The 19,619-nt window shown below is 46.7% G+C and overlaps 1 protein-coding gene across 10 annotated transcripts in view; it reads left to right on the forward strand.

Moving 5' to 3' along the window:
* The window catches only part of TENM4 (teneurin transmembrane protein 4), a 748,739-nt gene that overhangs the window by 690,467 nt on the left and 38,653 nt on the right, over positions 1-19,619 (forward strand). For all 10 annotated transcript variants that reach the window (XM_067038410.1, XM_067038412.1, XM_067038413.1 and 7 more), the window contains 3 exons: positions 5,338-5,570; positions 9,872-10,026; positions 15,988-16,865. In XM_067038410.1, coding sequence (XP_066894511.1) covers positions 5,338-5,570; positions 9,872-10,026; positions 15,988-16,865 — 1,266 coding nt within the window. The remainder of the gene's footprint in view (positions 1-5,337; positions 5,571-9,871; positions 10,027-15,987; positions 16,866-19,619) is intronic.

A 19,619-nucleotide genomic window follows, 5' to 3' on the forward strand; every position in this document is an offset into this window, starting at 1 on the left:
CCCTTCCTCTCTCAGAGCCTTAGTGTTCCCATCAGTAAATGCCAGAAGTAGATTAAAAAAATTCTAAAATTTTATCCTCTTCGTCCATTAGCATTTACTCCCAGGGATAGCATTTGGCTCCAGGCTGGTGCCCTTAGCCTGTGGGTGTGTGTCTCTTTCTTTGACCTTTACAGCCTCAATTCAGCCCACCATACTGGACATACTCAGCACAGAGACCCCCACCCTGGTCCTTTGGGCATCTTCCTCCCTGCGTCCCTTCAGGGAACAAGGATTCTCACCTCTTCCCAGATGTCTCCCCTAGCGTCACGGAGGAATGTCTGAAGCCTGTTGTTCAGAAGTACATTTAAACTCAGTTCTCCATCAAACCCAGCTACACAGATTACGTTAACTCTGAGAGAGACCTTAATTGCCTTGGAAAATAGCTTAGACAGACAGTATTAAGTATGACATACTTGTCTTTTCCATTGTGTAGTAACCTAAATGTTCTGGAGGTTTCGTAAGGTGACCAGCTGTCATTAATTGGGCATTTTTATTTTTTAATAGAACAGGCACTATGGTCAAAGATTTGCATCCTTTATAGAATTTTGTCCTCAAGTAGCCCTTTGAAATAGATGAGATTATCCCCATTTCTGAGATGAAAAAAACTGAGGCTCAGAGTAATGGAGTAATTTGCCCAAGGTCACCTACCAAGTGGGTTGTGGAGCTGGTATTTGAAAACCATGTCTGTGGTTCCAGTGCTCAAGCTCTTCCCACTTGTTCTGAGAACCGGTGAATCAAGTTCTGCCAGGGCTGCTACATGATGTGGGCAAAGGACGCTCCTTTGCACAAGCGGGTCTTATCCTGAGACAGAGGGAGAATGTTCACTCGCAAGCAGGGAATAGATTGCCTTTCGTCCCAAGAGACTTCTGGGCTCACAGCTCCTACTAGGAAATTCCCTACGTTGTCCAGAAAGAGGGCAGGGTGAGGCTTCACTGCAGCTCATTAACTTCAGGATTGCTACCTTCTAGCCTCCAAGATTTTACGTAGCTTCCAGAGATACCAGGCTTATGTTGAAGGAAGTAGAAAAGAATGACCGTACTCTATGCCCAGTCCTCCTCAGGGCACTGGGGATCAGTGTCGGATCTGACGCGGTCCCTGTCCACAGAACCAGGCGTGGGGTCTCAGGGCTAGGCCATCTCCCGTCTCATGCATTTATGGCTTGCAGAGTATTCTAAGTAATGCCCTGCTCCTCCAAGTACAGAGAAGCAGCATTGGCAACCTCTGAGAACTTGTTAGAAATGCAGGCTCTCAGGCCACACCCAGAACTGCTGAACTGAAATCTTCATTTTAGCATGATTCGTGGGTACTTAAAGTTTGAAAAGCACTGCTCCTAAAGCCATGGCTTCCAAATCTAGCTGTGCCTCAGAATCACTGGAGTGATGTTAAAGGGACAGATGCCCAGGCCCTTCGGATGTGATGGGTGAGGCTTTTTTTAAAAAGCTTTCCAGGTGAACCTGATGTGTAGCCATATTAAGAACCATCACCCTAAGGCCCCTAGCGGTGGATGTTTCCTGTCTATAATCCCAGACAGATTGGATCATCATTCACTCACTGATTCATAAATTCAGCAGGCCTTTCTGGAACACTAACTCTGCACCAGCCCAGTGCTAAGCACCAGGGACTTGAAGCCAGGCCCTGCCCTTGAGGAGTCCAAGATGTCCTTGAGGAGACAGACAACTAAGCAGAAAAGGGTCTTAAGGTGCTAGGAGTGCTAAAAGGATAATCTGAGGGTCTTGTGGGACCACAACAAAAGAAAGAGGGAAAAGCAGGGTCCCAGGGATCCAGGAATGGTAGGTATTCCGGATGAGGTGATGCTGGAGCTAAATCTCAAGAGGTGAGCAGGTGCTCTGGAGAGAAAGGCAGTGGAGCTTTCTAGGCCCTGAGAAGCAGTGTGGGGAAGTAGAAAGAGCACAGACTTCAATGTCCAGCAGATCAGAGATGGAAATCCATCATGCCACTTAGCAGTTTCTGGCCCTGCTCAAGTCACTTCACCTCTCTCCTCTCGTTCCTAAACTTTTTTAAAAAATAAATAAATAAAAAGCACCTGCCTTCTGTGGTAGTTGTGACGAAAATGAGGTTGTGCCTATAAAATGCTAGCACAGTGTCTGGGACAAGTTGGCACCTGGAGGTAGCGGCAGATGCTTCCGTACCAGCAGCGGGCAGCTCTGGTCACGCTGCTCCTGGGAGAGGTCCAGGCGCTGCTCCCGGTGCAGGTGGCCTGAAGAAGAAGTGAGCTGAAGATTATCCAAGAGCTCCCTGCCAGCTGGAAAGGGCTGTCGAGCTGGATAATTTCATTTGATCCTAATGACAGCGCTGTGAGCAAAGCAGAGCAGAGATGCCGTCATTCGACCCTGAGGGACCTACCGCTTGGACGATTCAGGCGACTTGCCCAAGGGAGAACCCACATCCTCTCAGTTCAAAGCTAGTGCTTTCTCCCCTGCGCTTAACTGACCCCCCAACTGCAAATTTGTCCTTGAGCACAAAAGAGGGGGCCACAGGACAATCCTGACAATGCCACCCTCTTCTGGAACTCACGGACCTGAGAAACGTCACCTAAGTGGCACTTCCCCAGGGCAGTGCAGAAAGACACGAGCTGAAACCTCGGTGGGCTAGTCTAAGTGGACAGGGCCCCCCACCAGACTCCCTCAAGGACCTGTTTTCTGCCAAGGTGGAGAGCAACCATTTATCATGAGTGATACGTGAAGGAATGAAGTAATCACCCCCTCCTCCAGCTGTCATCAGGAAGCAGAAAGATCAAGGCTGCTCCAGCATTGCAGAGTAGGTTCTAAGGTCACTGCATTTTATTTAGCCAGAATCAGTGTCATCTGGGAAGATTAAATCTGTGTTGCATTATCGGGCTAGTCACAGGGGACATTTCAAGATAAACAGGACCTCTCTCCTGTTACCACCACCCCCAAAGGAGAAGTAAAAAAAAAAAGCTAAGTAATTTGACTGAAAGTACTATTTAAATAAACTAAAAATGGAGAGTCCGTCCACTTAATGGCTGCTGTGGGCTAGAAGGCACCAAGCTGAACATTGGAAGTACAGAAAAGAATAAAACCCCGTCTCTTTCCACCAAGTACGGACAGGATTTGGGAGACAGACATAAATAAATAGCCACAGCATTATGTTAAGTGTCCTGTAACCCAGGTATGAACAGATATGAATCTCAGGGAAGAAAAGTCAGGGAAGGTTTCCCAGCAAAGGTACCATTTGAGCTGACACCTGAAGAATGAGTAGCAGTTCAGCAGGCAAGAAAGGGAGGGCATGGGGTATTCCCAGAGCAGGAAGAGAGGGGCAAAGAGGCGTGATGGCGCATTTGAGGGACAAGTTGTCAGAATGTCTGAGGAGAGGGTGTCTGTGAGGAAATGGTAGGAAAGAGGCTGGGAGGATAGGGCAGCAGCCGAGCATGAGGGGCCTTGTGTGCTGCCAGGCTGAGGAGTCTGAATTAGCCTGTAAGACATGGAAGGTCCTGGAAGGGAAAACATTGAGGTGATATGTTGGGTTTGGGGTTAGATCAAGGGAGGAATGGCTAGGGGAGGACCCGGGCTGCAGGCAGAGACCTGCTCTTTGTTGAGGAGGTCATGAGACAGGAGGGTCAGGACGAGAGAGGCAGGACAGCTGGAGAAGATCATGTCGTCTTAGTCGTATTCAGGGAGAGAAAACAGGAAGGAAAGCCTTGAGTCTGGAGGGCTGGCCAGTCCCCAAGACACCGCCCAAAGCAAGGGATGGGTGTGATGAGCAATCGGAGTAAGACCTTCAGAGAACCTGACACTGGAGATTACGGTGCCTCAGTCTCCATATGTAATTCCAAACCCACCAATCTGTAAAATAAAATTTTGTTTTTCAAAAGGACCCAAAACTTGCATGCCTGATGAGATGCAAAATAGCTTCTTTCTAGTCTCTTCTGATCCTCTTACTTGTACCTTGCAGGGGTATAGAGTGCCCCTACTTTGCTGGTGCTCTAGACACTGCCCAGTCTGTGCCCTGAATCCCCTAGCACGGTGTGTGTCCCACTGTCCGGTGAAAATGGCCAGTGCCGGGCCATCCAGGCTGAACAGAAGGAGATTCCTTATTCCTTTGAATCAGAAGATTTTCCAGAGACTTGGAATCCGAGAGACTACCAATATTTAGATGCAGTCTGAAGCCCTGGGAATGATCAGGCCGTGTGCAGGAACCGATCGTTAGCTTCCCAGGAGTTATGAGTCTGACTCCAGTACAGCCTAGACTTGGAAGAAATTGTAAATCATACTTTGTGATAGGAAAATTCAGCCTTAATAAGAGATACCTACTCTGTAGTCCTCTCCAAATGCAAAAACAGACATAATGACTAATAATTAAAATAACAATTATGATTATTAAGTATTATGTGCCATGCACTCTGCCGAGTATTTTTCATACATGGTTTTATATAATGTTCCCAATACACCAGAAGGGGAGCTATTCACATCCCCATTTTGCAGATGAAGAAAACTTGAGGCTCAGGAGGCCGGGTAACTTGCCCAGGTTTCAGAACCAGGAAATAACAAAGCTAGACGTGGAACCCAGACTGAGCTGACCCCAAAGCCCACACAGATTTCCTGCCCAGTGCCTAGAGGTGGTGCCTTGTCTCCATAAGCCCTCTGTACAGTCGTGGTCTAGCTTCACTTTCTTCTGTTAGCACAGCCTCGTCTTTGTGGCTGTTTTCCAGAAACAGAACTATATGCCCAGCACTGCTCCTTTCTTCCGTTTGTTCTTCCTTGGCTATTGCTTCAAATTACAAACTTATCCTGCAATTCATTTATGTCTGTCTGCACTAGGGAGACTGCTGGGCTCCTGCTAAGTATAACATGAGCATCCACAGAAGACGGTATTGACACCGGTTGGTGTCCAGTCTGGCCGAGGCCTTAGCTGTCAGTCCCAAGATGGGGATGGGGCTGCTGTGGGGGAAGTGTTTGTGTGTCATTTTGTTTTGAAGTGTTTTTTTAAAGTCAGAGTCTTCGTGTTTCTGGTCTGGATTTACAGGCCACCTCGGGTAAGCCTCACGGATAATCTCCTCTTAAGGAAACACTTACTGAGCACCTGATATGGGCATGGCACTGGGCATCACGATCTTCGGCAAGAGGCATTTGCATTCATAGTTGGGTGGGGGGGATAGTTAGGCCAACCAGAGAGGTCAGGAAAATTGGGCAACCATCACCCCAAATAGGGACATTGTCCCCATAAGACTTTTTTTTACTTGGACTCAAGTTGTACATCTCCAGCTGCCTGTTAGGAAAGAAGAAAGTGCTCACCAACTGCCGTGCCCTTGTTTTCCAGTCACAGTCCAGCGCACAAATACTACCTGACCACAGATCCCACGAGTGGGGCTGTCTTCCTTTCGGACACCAACAGCCGGCGGGTCTTCAAGATCAAGTCCACCGTGGTGGTGAAGGACCTCGTCAAGAACTCCGAGGTGGTGGCGGGGACAGGTGACCAGTGCCTCCCCTTTGATGACACTCGCTGTGGGGATGGTGGAAAAGCCACGGAAGCCACACTGACCAACCCCAGGGGTAAGGCCTTGCCTTTTTTGTTTGTTTGTTTGCAGAATGCGGGCCTCTCACTGTTGTGGCCTCTCCCGTTGCGGAGCACAGGCTCCGGACGCACAGGCTCAGTGGCCATGGCTCACGGGCCCAGCCGCTCCGCGGCATGAGGGATCCTCCCGGACCGGGGCACGAACCCGCGTCCCCTGCATCGGCAGGCGGACTCTCAACCACTGTGCCACCAGGGAAGCCCCTGGCCTTGCATTTAAACACTCTCAGTTACATTTATTGGGGTATTTTCCATTTCCAAAAGACACACCTGTTTATCATTGCAAAAAATGTTGGAAAACGCTAAGAACTCTACAGAGGAAAGTTTAAATTGTCATAATTCCGCCTGCCAGAAATATTCCCAGTTAGCATTTCCTGTCCTTCCCCCTAGTCTTTTTTCTAAGTGTTCTTGTTCATGTAATGCTCACCAGAAACAAACAAAATGAAATCACATTAAACAACCTGTTTTAGCAACCTAATTTTTTTTTAACATCTTTATTGGAGTATAATTGCTTTACAATGGTGTGTTAGTTTCTGCTTTACAACAGCAACCTACTTTTTTTCCTAAGTAATATATTGCAAATGTTTCCCCATGTCATTAAAGAGTCTTCGGTGTACTTGCTTTTTTTTTTTTTTAACATCTTTATTGGCGTATAATTACTTTACAATGGTGTGTTAGTTTCTGCTTTACAACAAAGTGAATCACTTATACATATACATATGGGTGTACTTGCTTTTACTAGCTATATATTATCCCAGCAAATGGATGTCCCATTATTTATTTATCAATACCCTCCTGCTGGATATTTATGCTACCTTTCATGTTATTGTTTGATAAAAACATGGCAGTGTATCATCTTTGCACATGTTCATGTGCTATAGGATGGGTTAACTCTAAGCTTCAATTCTGAGTGCTTCAAAAAGTTGGACCTCTTCATACCCACAATCACTTTCCATTCACTCATTCAGCAAGTATTTACTGAGCATGCAGTGCAATGTACTTGCATAAATACGTTCATTGTAGCAGAAAAATAAGACTTGAATGTGAATCTCTCATATGGGAGAGGGGGAGAAGTGCTCCCTGAGATGCAAGGAAAAGGAGCTGTGCATGGGAGTCCAGAGCCAAGGGAGGTCCCTGTGCCTAAGAGACTGGGAAAGCTTTTTGGAGGAGATGCCATCATTGTCAACAGACACCCATCAGTATATGTTTACCATGTTGCAGGCCCTAAAGCCAATGACCTATAGTGTCTAAGCCACATGGCCCTTAACAATAAAATAGGAGTAATAGTATCTTCTGTGTCCACCTCCTAGGATTGTTCTGAGGGTCAAAATTAATATATTTCGTATGATGTCCTATGAAAATGTCATGAGTGATAGTTTTTTTTTTAAATAGTGCCAGATTTCAGGGCGTGGTTTTGAATGAAAGCTGTAGGTTTTCAAATGAAAGCTGACTTAGTCCTCCAAAAAGCCACAGTGCACTTCATACCCAGGAGTCCTACGTTTAAATTCAGACATTGCCACCTAATAGCTGTGTGACTTTGGGTGAGTTGCTTAACCTCTCTGAGCCCCATTTACCTCCTCTATGAAATAGAAGTATACTGTACAGTTTTAGTACAGATTAACTACTACCAGGAATGTAAATGCTTGCTTAGGACAGTAGTACCAGGCACGTGATAAACATCCCATAAATGGTAGTTTGTATTATAATTGTTATATTGTATGTGCAGCATACCATGTATCATATTATTTAATAGCATATGTCTCTACCACATACGTGAAGTGGTCAGCTGGTAACTCCATGGGGTAAATATTGTGACATCTGTGGTTAATCTCCGTACTAATCCTGATTTCCTAATACTGAAAGAGTAGCCTGGAGTGGAAAGGACACTGGGCTTGCACTTAGGGACCCTGCATTACAATTTTGCTCCGCCACTCCCAGCTCTTGTGTCCTCCTTCTCTGGGCCTCAGGTTTCGCGTTAGTAAATGTGAGGATTGGGCAAATTAGAATTCTTAGAATTAAAACAGTATTTTCTCAGAATTTTTATTTTCTCAAAACCTTTTCTCAGTTGCTCTACACATGTGTGTTCTCCACCCTCCCCTCACAAACACATACACACGCACAGATGCAGTGACAATGAAGTCGCCCCAAAGCCTGTAATTAACCCAGATAGAAATGACAAGGGTGCTACAATGTGCAGACACTGTGCAGCAGGGAGGAGAAAAGATGGCCATCTATATAGCGCAACAAAAGGAGAAAAAATGAAGTAATTAATCAGGGGACAGATTGCTTCTATTAGCCTGTGCAGCCAACTTTGTAAACAAGAAACCCAATTGTTCCTGGAACACTCATCAGTCCTAGCAGATGGAAGAGAAAGACTGAGCATAGCCAGGCAGACAAGAAAGCTCCTGTCTCGGTGCTTAAAGAATATAATTAATTTACATTCTAGGCAGGGACAGAAGAAAGGCTTCCTCCGCTTTGAGGCTGCCGGGTCCTCCGTGTGAAATCACTCTCCAGCCCTGAACAGCCTGAGGAGGGGGCAGAAAGGATCACAGCTCCCGTGGGTGTCTTAACTCCACCCTCCTGACCGGTCATAGACACGTGGGCCCTGAGAGCAAGCACAAAGTGGGTTTCATGTTCTCATAATTATAAGTCCTTAATAATTATTGAGGGCTAACTATTACAGGTCAGACATTATTGTCCACATTTTATCCATGAAGAAACTGAGGCTTGGAAGTAAAGTGATTCCCCTGAAGTTATTAGACAACTGGAAAGCTTTATGCTTCAAGTGTCTCCACCTCTGTGAAGCTTTTTCTGATCCTTCTTTCAGTTCTTGCCCCAGAGAAAACTGAACAGAATGAAACTGAGCAGAATCTCCTTTATTTTCCCGTGAACCTTCCCGGGTTCTGTCACTCCCTGGGTCCATTCTCATTCCCAGGCCTCTCCATCTAGAACGTGTCCTCCTCAGGGTCACATCCTGTTTGCCTCTTAGCCCCAGGACCCCTGAGCCATTCACATTTTGAGGGGGCACATCTACCTCTCGTGATTCTCGACTTGGGGTATCAATATCACCCATGAGTGTTTTTAAAACACGACTTGATCCCAGTCCCAGCCATCCTATGAACTAATATTTCCAGGAGTGAGACCAAGCAGGTATATATCAAAAAAAAAAAAAAAAAAAATCTTCAGGTGATTCTGATACATATCACTGGTTAAGAAGTACTGATTTACTAGAGTGGTCCTCAAACTTTGATTTGTATCATTATTACCCAAGGTGCTTGTCAAAAATACAGATAGATGTTCAGGCTCCACTTGAGATTCCCTGAACCAGGTACCTAGGGGGTGCATTTTAGCAAGCTCCCAGGTGATTGTCACACACATCCAAAAGTGAGAAATATAGATCTAGAGCAATCCCTTCATTTCACAGCTGAGAAAACAAATGCAGGGACATCCGGTGACTTGCCTGAGGTCACACAGCTGGCCGGGGAGAGTCAACAGGTGGGACCGTCTAGCAAATGGAGGAAGTGATGTTGAATAATCATTATGACTTCTCCTTTCAGTGTGCCTTTTTTTAGAAATTAAATTCACCAATTTTCCCTACACAAATCCAAAGGATTCTTTTTTTAGGCTCTATAATTCTGAAATAACCAATGAAACTAAAATAGTAATAGGAAACTCCCTGGAGGTCCAGTGGAAAGGACTCCACACTTCCACTGCAGTGGGCCCAGGTTCCATCCCTGGTCAAGAAACTGAGATCCTGCAAGCCGCGTGGCACAGCCAAAAAAATAAATAAAAAATAAAAATAAAATAGTAATAGACTAGAAAAATGTGAAGGATGATTATCTTGGAAGAAATGAAAAATTGTTGCCAGAAAGGGATTTGATTATTATAATTACAGGTCCTCAGAAGTAGGTTAATTTAAATAATCCACAGTTTTGACATTGAAAAAGTTCCTCCTTGCCACTACCTCTAGCGCTTAACAAACTCCCAGCAGTTATGAGTCCAGGTTGTAGTGCATGACTAAGATAATACGTAAAAATCTCCAGAGGCAGCAACGTGGAAGGACCAGAGGGCTGGAGAATCTGAACACCTGGGTTCTAATCTCTGCTTTGCACAAGCCTCTGGGCAGCTGTCCTCTCGTCTTTAGAAAGGGCATGAATGTTGTGGGAAGAAGCTAATCAAATCATAAAGGGGAGGTGCTCTGTCCACCCGCAAGTTTCCATGAGTATGTGGGTTGTTAACCACCTTGAAGGCTGAATTCCCTGTTTTGGCTTCTGTACCCCAGGCATCACGGTGGACAAGTCCGGGCTGATCTACTTCGTGGATGGCACCATGATCAGACGCATTGATCAGAATGGGGTCATCTCCACTCTGCTGGGCTCCAACGATCTTACCTCAGCCCGGCCGCTGAGCTGTGATTCTGTCATGGATATTTCTCAGGTAAAAGGAGAAAGCTTCGTCTGCTAGAGGCCTGGGTCTGCACACTCGTCCTCTCTCCGGCCCCCAGCCAGCCTGCTGGCCATTCATCTTTATCTTGCACAAGGCTGTAAGCACGCTCTTGGTGAAGAGCACTAAGGACACACACGTGGTTAGGGCACGGCACAGCGCTCTGGAAGTTCACCATCAGAGGTGACAAGTGGGTGACAGAAGGAGGCTCGGGGGACGGTGAAGAAATTTGCCCCAGGAAGCCTCGAAGGCAGCAGAGCCTCACACAGTGTGAATTTAAATCCATAACCTTCTGAATTCCCACTTTGGAAGCACTTACAGATACTTGAACATTGTCTGTTCTCTTTCTAGACTGTAAGCTACATGAGGACAGGAATTCTGTCCATCTTTTCCTCTACTGTAACCAGGGTACCTGGTATGCACAGGAGCACAGCCAATATTCGTTGGTTGATTGACTGATTGAATCCCAGCTTTGCCATTCACTAGCTGTGTGACTTTAGACACGTTGCCGAGGTCCTTTGAGCCTCACTTTTCATATCTGTAAAATGGAAGTAATTGGCATTGGCCTGGCAGGATTGCCTTGAGAATATGTGAAACGGTGTACACAGGGCTCCTAGCACTGCTTGGCACTCTGGAGGTGACCGATAAACAGAAATTCTAGTCCTACTTTCACAAAGGAGGTGACATTTGTGCCAGGTTTTGAAGGTTGAATAGGAGTTTGTTGGAAGAAAGGAGACAGTTCACACAAGGAAACAGCATGTGCAAAGGTACAAAGACGTTAATGGGCCTGGAACGTTCAAGGAACATTGGAAAATTGGGCACTGAGCATAGGGTTCTTGGAAGGAAGTACCAGGAGTTGAAACTGGAGGCATGCTTTGGGGCCAGTTAGGGAAGGACTTACCTTACCATACCAGAGTTTGGGCCTTAGCAGGTGGGTGCTAGGATCCCAGTGTAGACCCAAGAAAGACACAAGGTTCTGGCTGTTCAGCATGTCCCTGGTTTGTCCTGCAGTGACTTGACAAGGGATGTGTCCTTTATTGCTAGATCCTTTAGCAGGACCTGGCTGGTGCCGAATCAGTGAACATCCATCTTGCCAACATTAGCAAAACCAAGGACGTAAGGAGGCTCGAATCACATTAGACTTTGAGTTGGTGTCAGCAGTGGGCACACTTAGCTTTTTAAACCCCCTCGCTTCTAGGGGAGCCTGCACAGAGGCCCTTTGCTACTGACCGCAGACCTGCTCCCCTGCTCAGCGGGCGGTGGCTGGGAGGCCTCTCTGGTCATGCCTGCCCCCACTACCGATGTGAGTCGCAGAGCCCCTTCCCCAGAACTCAGGGCTGCTGCCGGGGGCCCAGCAGCCGTGTCCCTTCCCTGTCAGATGCTGGTGTGCACCAGCTAATATAATCGTTATGCTCCAGTGTGGAATCTGTTCTCTGCCACCTGTCTTTCCAGTATGGCAGGCTTCCCCTTGCTGGCTTGAGAGTTTCCCTCTCCAGTCTGTAAACAAGCATGATTTACCCATCAGGAAGCTGCCACGGCCTGAGGATGTGCGTCCAAGTATTTTCAGTTCTCAAACTGGGCCCTCCACCAGCCAGCAGAGGGTGCTGAAAATTTTCAATCTACACAATGGAAAATTGTTTACCTTTAGCTAGAGGTACTGCCAGGCAGCCCAATCAAAGGCTTGCAAGACAACGGGCATAGAGTGGAGGCGGGGGGAAAAGAAACCACACTTAAATTCAGAAATCCTGGACTGAAATCTCTATGGCCCTGGTCCTCAACACCCTCCTCTGAATCTAAGCATGGGATTCTTTTTACCAAACTCTCTAACACAGGCATAAACTCTTATACACATGTACGGGAAGGGGGCCTGGCTTTCATTCTCAGAGTTTCCTCTGTCACAAGCACGCAGCTGCTTTACTGTGCCCTGTGGAGCAGGGAGGTAAGGCAGAGAGATAAGAGCACAGCTCACGCAAGAGTGCAAAGGGGAAAACCAAGGAACTCTCTGGGAGGAGACAGAGACCCAGGCCGGAGGAGAAACTAGAGGGAGGCAGAGAGTAGAGAAGGAACAGAAGATGCTGCAACCTGTTCAAACGGGATTAGTGCTTAACTCTGCAGCCTGTGGCCACCACAGACAGAGTATAACTCTGTCCTTAGAGTCCAAAATGACTTCCTGAATATTTAGTAGGTGCCAGGCACTGTTAGAAATAGGGATACAGAAAGATTACGACTTCACTTTTCTTGTTTAGCTGTCACCATAATCTGTCAAGGTAGGTATTACGTACCCCATTTTATAGATGAGGAAACTGAAGCTTGGTGAAAGAAAATGTGGTTATAAATGCAGAGCCCTGTGCTAGGTGCCCTCAGGGGTATGGAAATGAAATTTTTTTATGACATCATGTAAAACACTTTGAACTTCTTTCCCCATATGTTGAAGGTGGTAATAAATATTTCATAAGAGCCTAGTACAGTGTCTGACAGCTAATAATAGGCTGTAAATATTCATTCTCTCTATAATTGACCAAGAATTTCCTTGTGAGTTGTCTCGTTTGATCCTCACAACTAGTCTTATGTAATATTTATTACCACCTTCTACATATGGGGAAAGAAGTTCAAAGTGTTTATGTAACTTGAGGAAGATCACACCTGTGGACCTTGGCGGACTGAGCTAGGAAGTGCGCCGTCCTGACCCCAAATCCCTCGCTCTCTCTATGCCATTCACCAGTCAGTCATTCGTTCATCCATTTGACAATCCATTTTTGCAAATAACTCTGCAACAATGTAGTGAGCTCAGAGAGCTTTAATAAAGGCACAGAAGGCTCTGGAGGATGGGGCGAGGGCGCTCCATTCCATCTCAGGACGATAAAATGTGGGAGCAGGAGTGACCTCAGAAATTGCAAACTCTCATCCCTCCATTCTGGTGATGGGAAATGAAGCCTCCACAGCATCATCGCTAACAGGGAGGTAAAATCAAAGAATCATAGGTACTTGGTCCAGAATCATCATGCAGGCACTGTGACTCCAAGGGCACTGCTCCTTCTTTCCCAGGTGCCTGTGTGCACATGGGTGTGCAGGAGAGAGCAGGAAAGGCTTCCTCTTCCCTCCTCCTCTCCTTCCTTTCCCTCTCCCTCCCCTGGCACCTCCTCCCCCGCCCCCCACCCACCCACCAGGGCGCCCTCGTCTTTTGACCATAATGACAGGCAGAGAGGTCTCAGCAAGTATGTCCCCAAGGTGCCACAGGACCAGAGGGCATAAAAGATTTAGCAGCCAGTGTTGACAAGAAATGGGCTTTAGGAAACTGAAAATTCCCCTGTCACTTTCAGGTGAACTGCGTTCTTGATGCAGCCGAAGGCATTGGAGATGCTGTGCTCCAGAGACCGTTGGGAAGGGCGAGGGAGGCAGCCCGGCTGCGGGGCGGGGCTCTGGGCTTTGGGAGGGGCCGCTGGCTGCCTCGGGGGGGCCCCCGCCCTGGGGAGCAGAGGGGCCCAGGCTGGGAGGGAGCAAGCAGACGCTTGGAACAGCGGCCTTGGGCCGGGCCTACGCCATTCTGAGAATGGCCCTGAGCTGAAGGGGCCGACAGATGAAGGTGGCCACATCTCATATGTATATTATCTTCTGGGGCTTCTTTTTACATTAGTAAACTATCACATGCACATTGCAGAAAATACAAAACATTTAAAATGACATAAAAGAAAGTTAAAACTACCTCTCATCCAGATAACGGTTAACATTTTGGTGTATAGCCCTCAAGCTTTTAATCTCCCTTCTATCCATAATCTATCTAATTTATTGTATTTTTTTCCCCAATTGGGATCACACTGTGCTTACAGTTCTGTCCACTTAATACATAGCAAATATCTTCCCATGTCATTAAATATTCATCTATAACATCACTTAGAACTGCTATACAGAGTATTCTAATTTATGGATGAACTAAATGTACTATAATTTATTTGGCCAATTCTCTGTCATTGGGCATCTGGGTTGGTTCCAGTTTTTCACTGTTATTAAAAATGGCTGGGCTTCCCTGGTGGCGCAGTGGTTGAGAGTCCGCCTGCCGATGCAGGGGACACGGGTTCGTGCCCCGGTCCGGGAAGATCCCACATGCCGCGGAGCGGCTGGGCCCGTGAGCCATGGCCGCTGAGCCTGCACGTCCGGAGCCTATGCTCCGCAACGGGAGAGGCCACAACAGTGAGAGGCCCGCATACTGCAAAAAAAAAAAAAAAAAAAAAAAAAAAAAATGGCTATGATGAGCACCTCTGTAGACAGGGGTGTACAAGAGAGAATTTCTGGAAGAGAAATTGCTTATCCAAAGGTATATACTTGCTTAAATAAGCCCCAAATTGGATTGAATTGTCAAGGACTAGAAGGGGGCTCAGGAACCTAAGGCAATGAGCCCCCAGGGGTGGGTAGAAAAATCAGCTGGAGGGAGCAGCTGGCAGCCCACGTGCACTATGGCTGGATCTCGTGGGGAGCACAACTGGCAGAGGTCTTCCCTTAATGCCAGCACTTCCCAGGGTGATGTACCCAGCGTCCCAGCCTCCACGGCCACCGAGGCAGGAAACAAAGCATCCTCGCCTCAGACCTGCCCGCTGCAATCCCCTGCCTGCCCGCCTGTGATCCCTGCCAGCTTCCTGACCCGGCTCAGAGGAGGCTCAGACATGGGGCCCAGGACCTCTGAACCCCTCACTCCCGTAGCCGATGTTGTTCATCTCTCCCAGGTGGACCTGTTCTCTGAGGTGCTAGAAACCGTTATCGAGAGCAAGGTTTCACCAGTGTGTACAGGAGCCTCCCAGGGATTTTGTTGAAATGCAGATTCGGATTCAGTAGGTTTCAGGTGAGGCCTGCCATTCTGCTTTTCTGACCAACTCTCAGGTGATGGCAACGCTGCCAGTCCAGTGATCACCCTTGAAGGAGAAGCATCCAGTTACGATTTCCAACCCCACATTAGAATCAGGCCGGAAGCTTTCATGCCTCTGCCCGAGCCCCACACCCAGGGATCTGATTTAATTGATCAGAGGTGGAATTTGAGCACCAGTACTTTCTTAAATCACCATAGGTAATCTGAATGTGTGGCCAGGTTTGAGAATCACAGGTCTGGAACTGTGTCAGACAAGAGCCAGTGTTACTTTCTCTTTACATCCCCAGCACCTAGCCATGTATTAATCCATGAACTCAAAGAATTGAGAAATCGGGCTTCCCTGGTGGCGCAGTGGTTGAGAATCCGCCTGCCGATGCAGGGGACACGGGTTCGTGCCCCGGTCCGGGAAGATCCCACATGCCGCGGAGCGGCTGGGCCCGTGAGCCATGGCCGCTGAGCCTGCGCATCCGGAGCCTGTGCTCCGCAACGGGAGAGGCCACAACAGTGAGAGGCCCGCGTATCGCAAAAAAAAAAAAAAAAAAAAAGAATTGAGAAATCATCCTTCATGCATTTAGCAACAATTCATGAAGCATCTTTCTGACTCCTACTTCAGCCTCCAGACTCCATCTGCCTTCTCCTCCCACCTCTGCAACATTAGCTGCCATTATTTGAGCACTTGTGGAGGGTCAGGCTCTCTGCACTATTGTCATTCCTGTTTTACAGATGTGAATACTGAGGCTCAGTGAGGTAAAGTAATTTGCCCAAGGTCACAAGTCGGGGGACTAGGATCTGAACCCAGGCCTGTCTGACTCCAAAGTCTCTCCTCTCGCCTGCTTTTTTTGTTTGTTTATTTGTTCTCCCCTTCTTCGTGTTTTTGTCAGTCTAACATAGAGCATCAGATGTCTCAGTGAGGGCTCTTGCATGCTCTCTGTCTGATCAGGGGCCGATATCCATGGTTGATGGCAGGCTGCTGTGAGGATCAGGCAAGACTGCCATTTGCTGGCACTTGGGACACTGTTATGGGCTCTAAGGGGTGTGGGATGATCGGTGGTGGGCACCTCGCCAGGCATTTGAGTGTCTTATCTCTCCATTGTCAGGTTCGCCTGGAGTGGCCTACGGACTTAGCCACCAACCCGATGGACAACTCCCTCTATGTCCTGGACAACAACGTGGTCCTGCAGATCTCTGAAAACCACCAGGTTCGCATTGTCGCCGGGAGGCCCATGCACTGCCAGGTGCCCGGCATCGACCACTTCCTGCTGAGCAAGGTGGCCATCCACGCAACCCTGGAGTCGGCCACTGCCTTGGCTGTCTCTCACAATGGGGTCCTGTATATCGCTGAGACCGACGAGAAGAAGATCAACCGTATCAGGCAGGTCACCACTAGCGGAGCGATCTCACTGGTTGCCGGGGCCCCTAGTGGCTGTGACTGTAAAAATGATGCCAACTGTGATTGTTTCTCTGGAGACGATGGCTATGCCAAGGATGCAAAGCTGAACACCCCATCTTCCTTGGCTGTGTGTGCTGACGGGGAGCTCTATGTGGCTGACCTTGGGAATATCCGAATCCGGTTTATCAGGAAGAACAAGCCTTTCCTCAACACCCAGAACATGTATGAGCTGTCCTCCCCAATCGACCAGGAGCTCTACCTGTTTGATACCAGTGGCAAGCACCTGTACACCCAAAGCCTACCCACAGGAGATTACCTGTACAACTTCACCTACACTGGGGATGGCGACATCACGCTCATCACAGACAGCAACGGCAACATGGTAAACGTCCGCAGAGACTCTACAGGGCTGCCCCTCTGGCTGGTGGTCCCAGATGGCCAGGTGTACTGGGTGACCATGGGCACCAACAGTGCACTCAAGAGCGTGACCACACAAGGACACGAGTTGGCCATGATGACGTACCACAGCAACTCTGGCCTTCTGGCAACCAAAAGCAATGAAAACGGATGGACAACATTTTATGAGTAAGTACCAAGACCAGGCTATTTGATGGTTTTGTTTCATGGGTGCATTGTAGGATTAGAGGTAAGCTGATGAAGTGTTAATTTGTGGATGTTTTTCATTTTTATTCACTTGGGATGCAAACCATGACCTATTATATGTTCTGCATGTTAATAACCCAGATGATTACTCCTAGGAAGGAACATGGTGTTGTGGAAAAGGCGTGAGCTTTTTGGAGTCAGAGGAGTTGGGCTTGAATCCAGCTCCACGATGATCTTAATCTCTCTAGGCCTCAGTTTCCACCTCTGTAAAATGGAAACAGTGGATACCTGCCCAACATACTACAAGGAGGTGGTGTAGATGAAAAGTATCAGTACTTGGTTAAGTGTTAACATCTTCATATGACCGCTGTCCAGAAATGTGGCAATGGGAGAAAGAACAGTTCCGTGTGGAAGAATTGTCCACATAATCAACGCCCACATCTTTAAGTTTCAAAAAATTTTCTTTCACTTTTACCATTTTGGATGGAGTTTTTATGAAGTGCATTACATGCCTCCCTTCTCAAACACATTATACAGACATAATGAAATCTTTCTTTTATGAGTCAGGGTCATTAATAAGAAACAACAACAATGGATGTAATGCTGCCATTTGAAGATAGTTTCCAGGAAGTGAAGAAATGAAGCTATAGAACCCTTCATCCCTGCCCAAAGTGATTCTAAACTGTTCTTTCATTAGCTCCTGTGCCTAATCCATAGTTTTACCACCTCCTCCCTCAGTGTGGCGCTATCGTGTCATTGTTGGTTTCAGTCGTAGGACTGACCAGTAGCTCACTTCCCTTCTCTTCATCCAGGGTAGGGCTTCTTAACTGGTGTAGTCAGAGAACCAGACATTCAGCTTATTATAATCCTTGCCAAAATTAAATGTATATATCCAAGGTGTTCCTCTATGAGGTATTTTAATGAATGGACTTTGTAACATCTATTCTACTTGGATTTTTTTGGCGTCTTTTTGAGGTCTTAGCCATGTTCCACACAACTGAGACTGGCAAATATGCGACCCTTAGATAAGTACATGGAAGATGGGGAAGGAACTAGCCTTGCTGCCCGTCACTGATGGGCTGGGAACTGCATTATTGCATTCAGTCCTCACAACAGCTCTGGAAGATGGGTGACAGTATCTGTTTTACAGAAACAGAAACTGACGTTCAGAGAGGCTCATTTGTTCACTGTTCTGTAGTGAGAACACAGCAGAACAAGGATCACAACCCAAGTCTGTCTGATGCCAGAGCTCATGTTCTTTCAGCTCTGCCCTGCTGCCCCTTGGCTGAGTTTGTTAATCCCAAATGAACCCCAATGCTTGAACTGTAAGCTTTTCTCAAGCTTGATCAAGCATCAGTTTCTCACAATCCTAGAATCCAAAGCAAAAGGAGCTGTAATAGATTTTTAAATATAATCTGCACACACAAAAAAAGTCACAGTGGTTTATACAGAGTTCATGGGCTAAATTCCTTTCTCCAAACAAGGGCCTTGTAAATTACAAAGAAAAGACAAAGATCCAGGAAAACAGCAATTATCTTGATTAACTAATTGAAATGGAAATACGTTAAATAATTCAATTTTCCCCCCCTTGCCCAATGGAGATCTCTTATACGTTATTTAGCAATACAGGGATTTCTTTGTCTGAGCAAGTCGGTACAGTCAATTAGTTCCCAAGGTCATGCCCTCAAGTCCCAAACTGAATGCTTACACATCACTGCAGCCATTACTCTCAACCAGCCCTGGAATTGAAAACCATTTCCTACACCTCTACCAGAAAGCATCCTGTTCCTCCCTCCCTGTCTTCCTTGATGAAATATACAGCCATATTTGATGTTTTATGAAGAATTCCAAAGTATCCACTTAATAGCTGTACTCACGAGTAGAAGATAAAAGCCCTAAAAGAAAAAAGTGAAATTCACTTTTTTTTGAGATCCTACTGTGTGCCAGACTCTTTCCCATTTAATCTTCACAGCAACCTTAGATGGTTGGAATTATCAATTCCATTTTTTACAGATGAACAAACTGAGGCACAGAGAGATTAGGTAACTAGTCTAAAATCACACAGTGAGCTCATAGCAGAGCCAGAACACAAGTCCATGTTCTTTTAATTACACTAACTGGGTTCACCTAAATTCTTTGCAACTTAACTATATGGTAGGGATTAAAATAGTACCTTTTTCATAGGGCTAGTCTAAGGTTAAAAATTTCAATGAGATAAAACATGGAAAACTCCGTGTCTGACTCATCATAAGTACTCAAAGTGATAGCTGTTGCTGTTGTTATTATTATTTCAAGCAGTATTAATATTAGTATTTCAAGCAATATTAGTGGCAGTACAAGTAATTGCAGAGATGATGTTTGGACATGGAAGGTACCCAAGGCCTCAGAGCAGCTGTGAGTCAACTAATCAAAGGAGCAGACAAAAGTTGTAATTGAAGTAGGTAGGAATTAGAGGGCAGACCAGAAGAGCAGAATCAAGTGTCAAGTCTGAGGGATCAAGGTATGAACTAGGAAAGGGGTTAGATCCTTGAGAATATCAAAAATGGGCTGGAAAAAGACATGCAGAGTGGGTCAAGGAAAAATGATTCAGATCAGGTTGTGAACATAGCAAGGATACCAGATACCTATTTTCACTGGATGTTTGCCATGTGATTCAGGGGCAGACTGGCTTCCAGACCCAAGTCTCAACTAGACAGAAATAACACCTGACCTACTCCATTTCAGGGCCATTATGGG

This window comes from Kogia breviceps, chromosome 7, assembly GCF_026419965.1.
Source record: "Kogia breviceps isolate mKogBre1 chromosome 7, mKogBre1 haplotype 1, whole genome shotgun sequence".
Lineage (NCBI taxonomy): Eukaryota > Metazoa > Chordata > Mammalia > Artiodactyla > Physeteridae > Kogia > Kogia breviceps.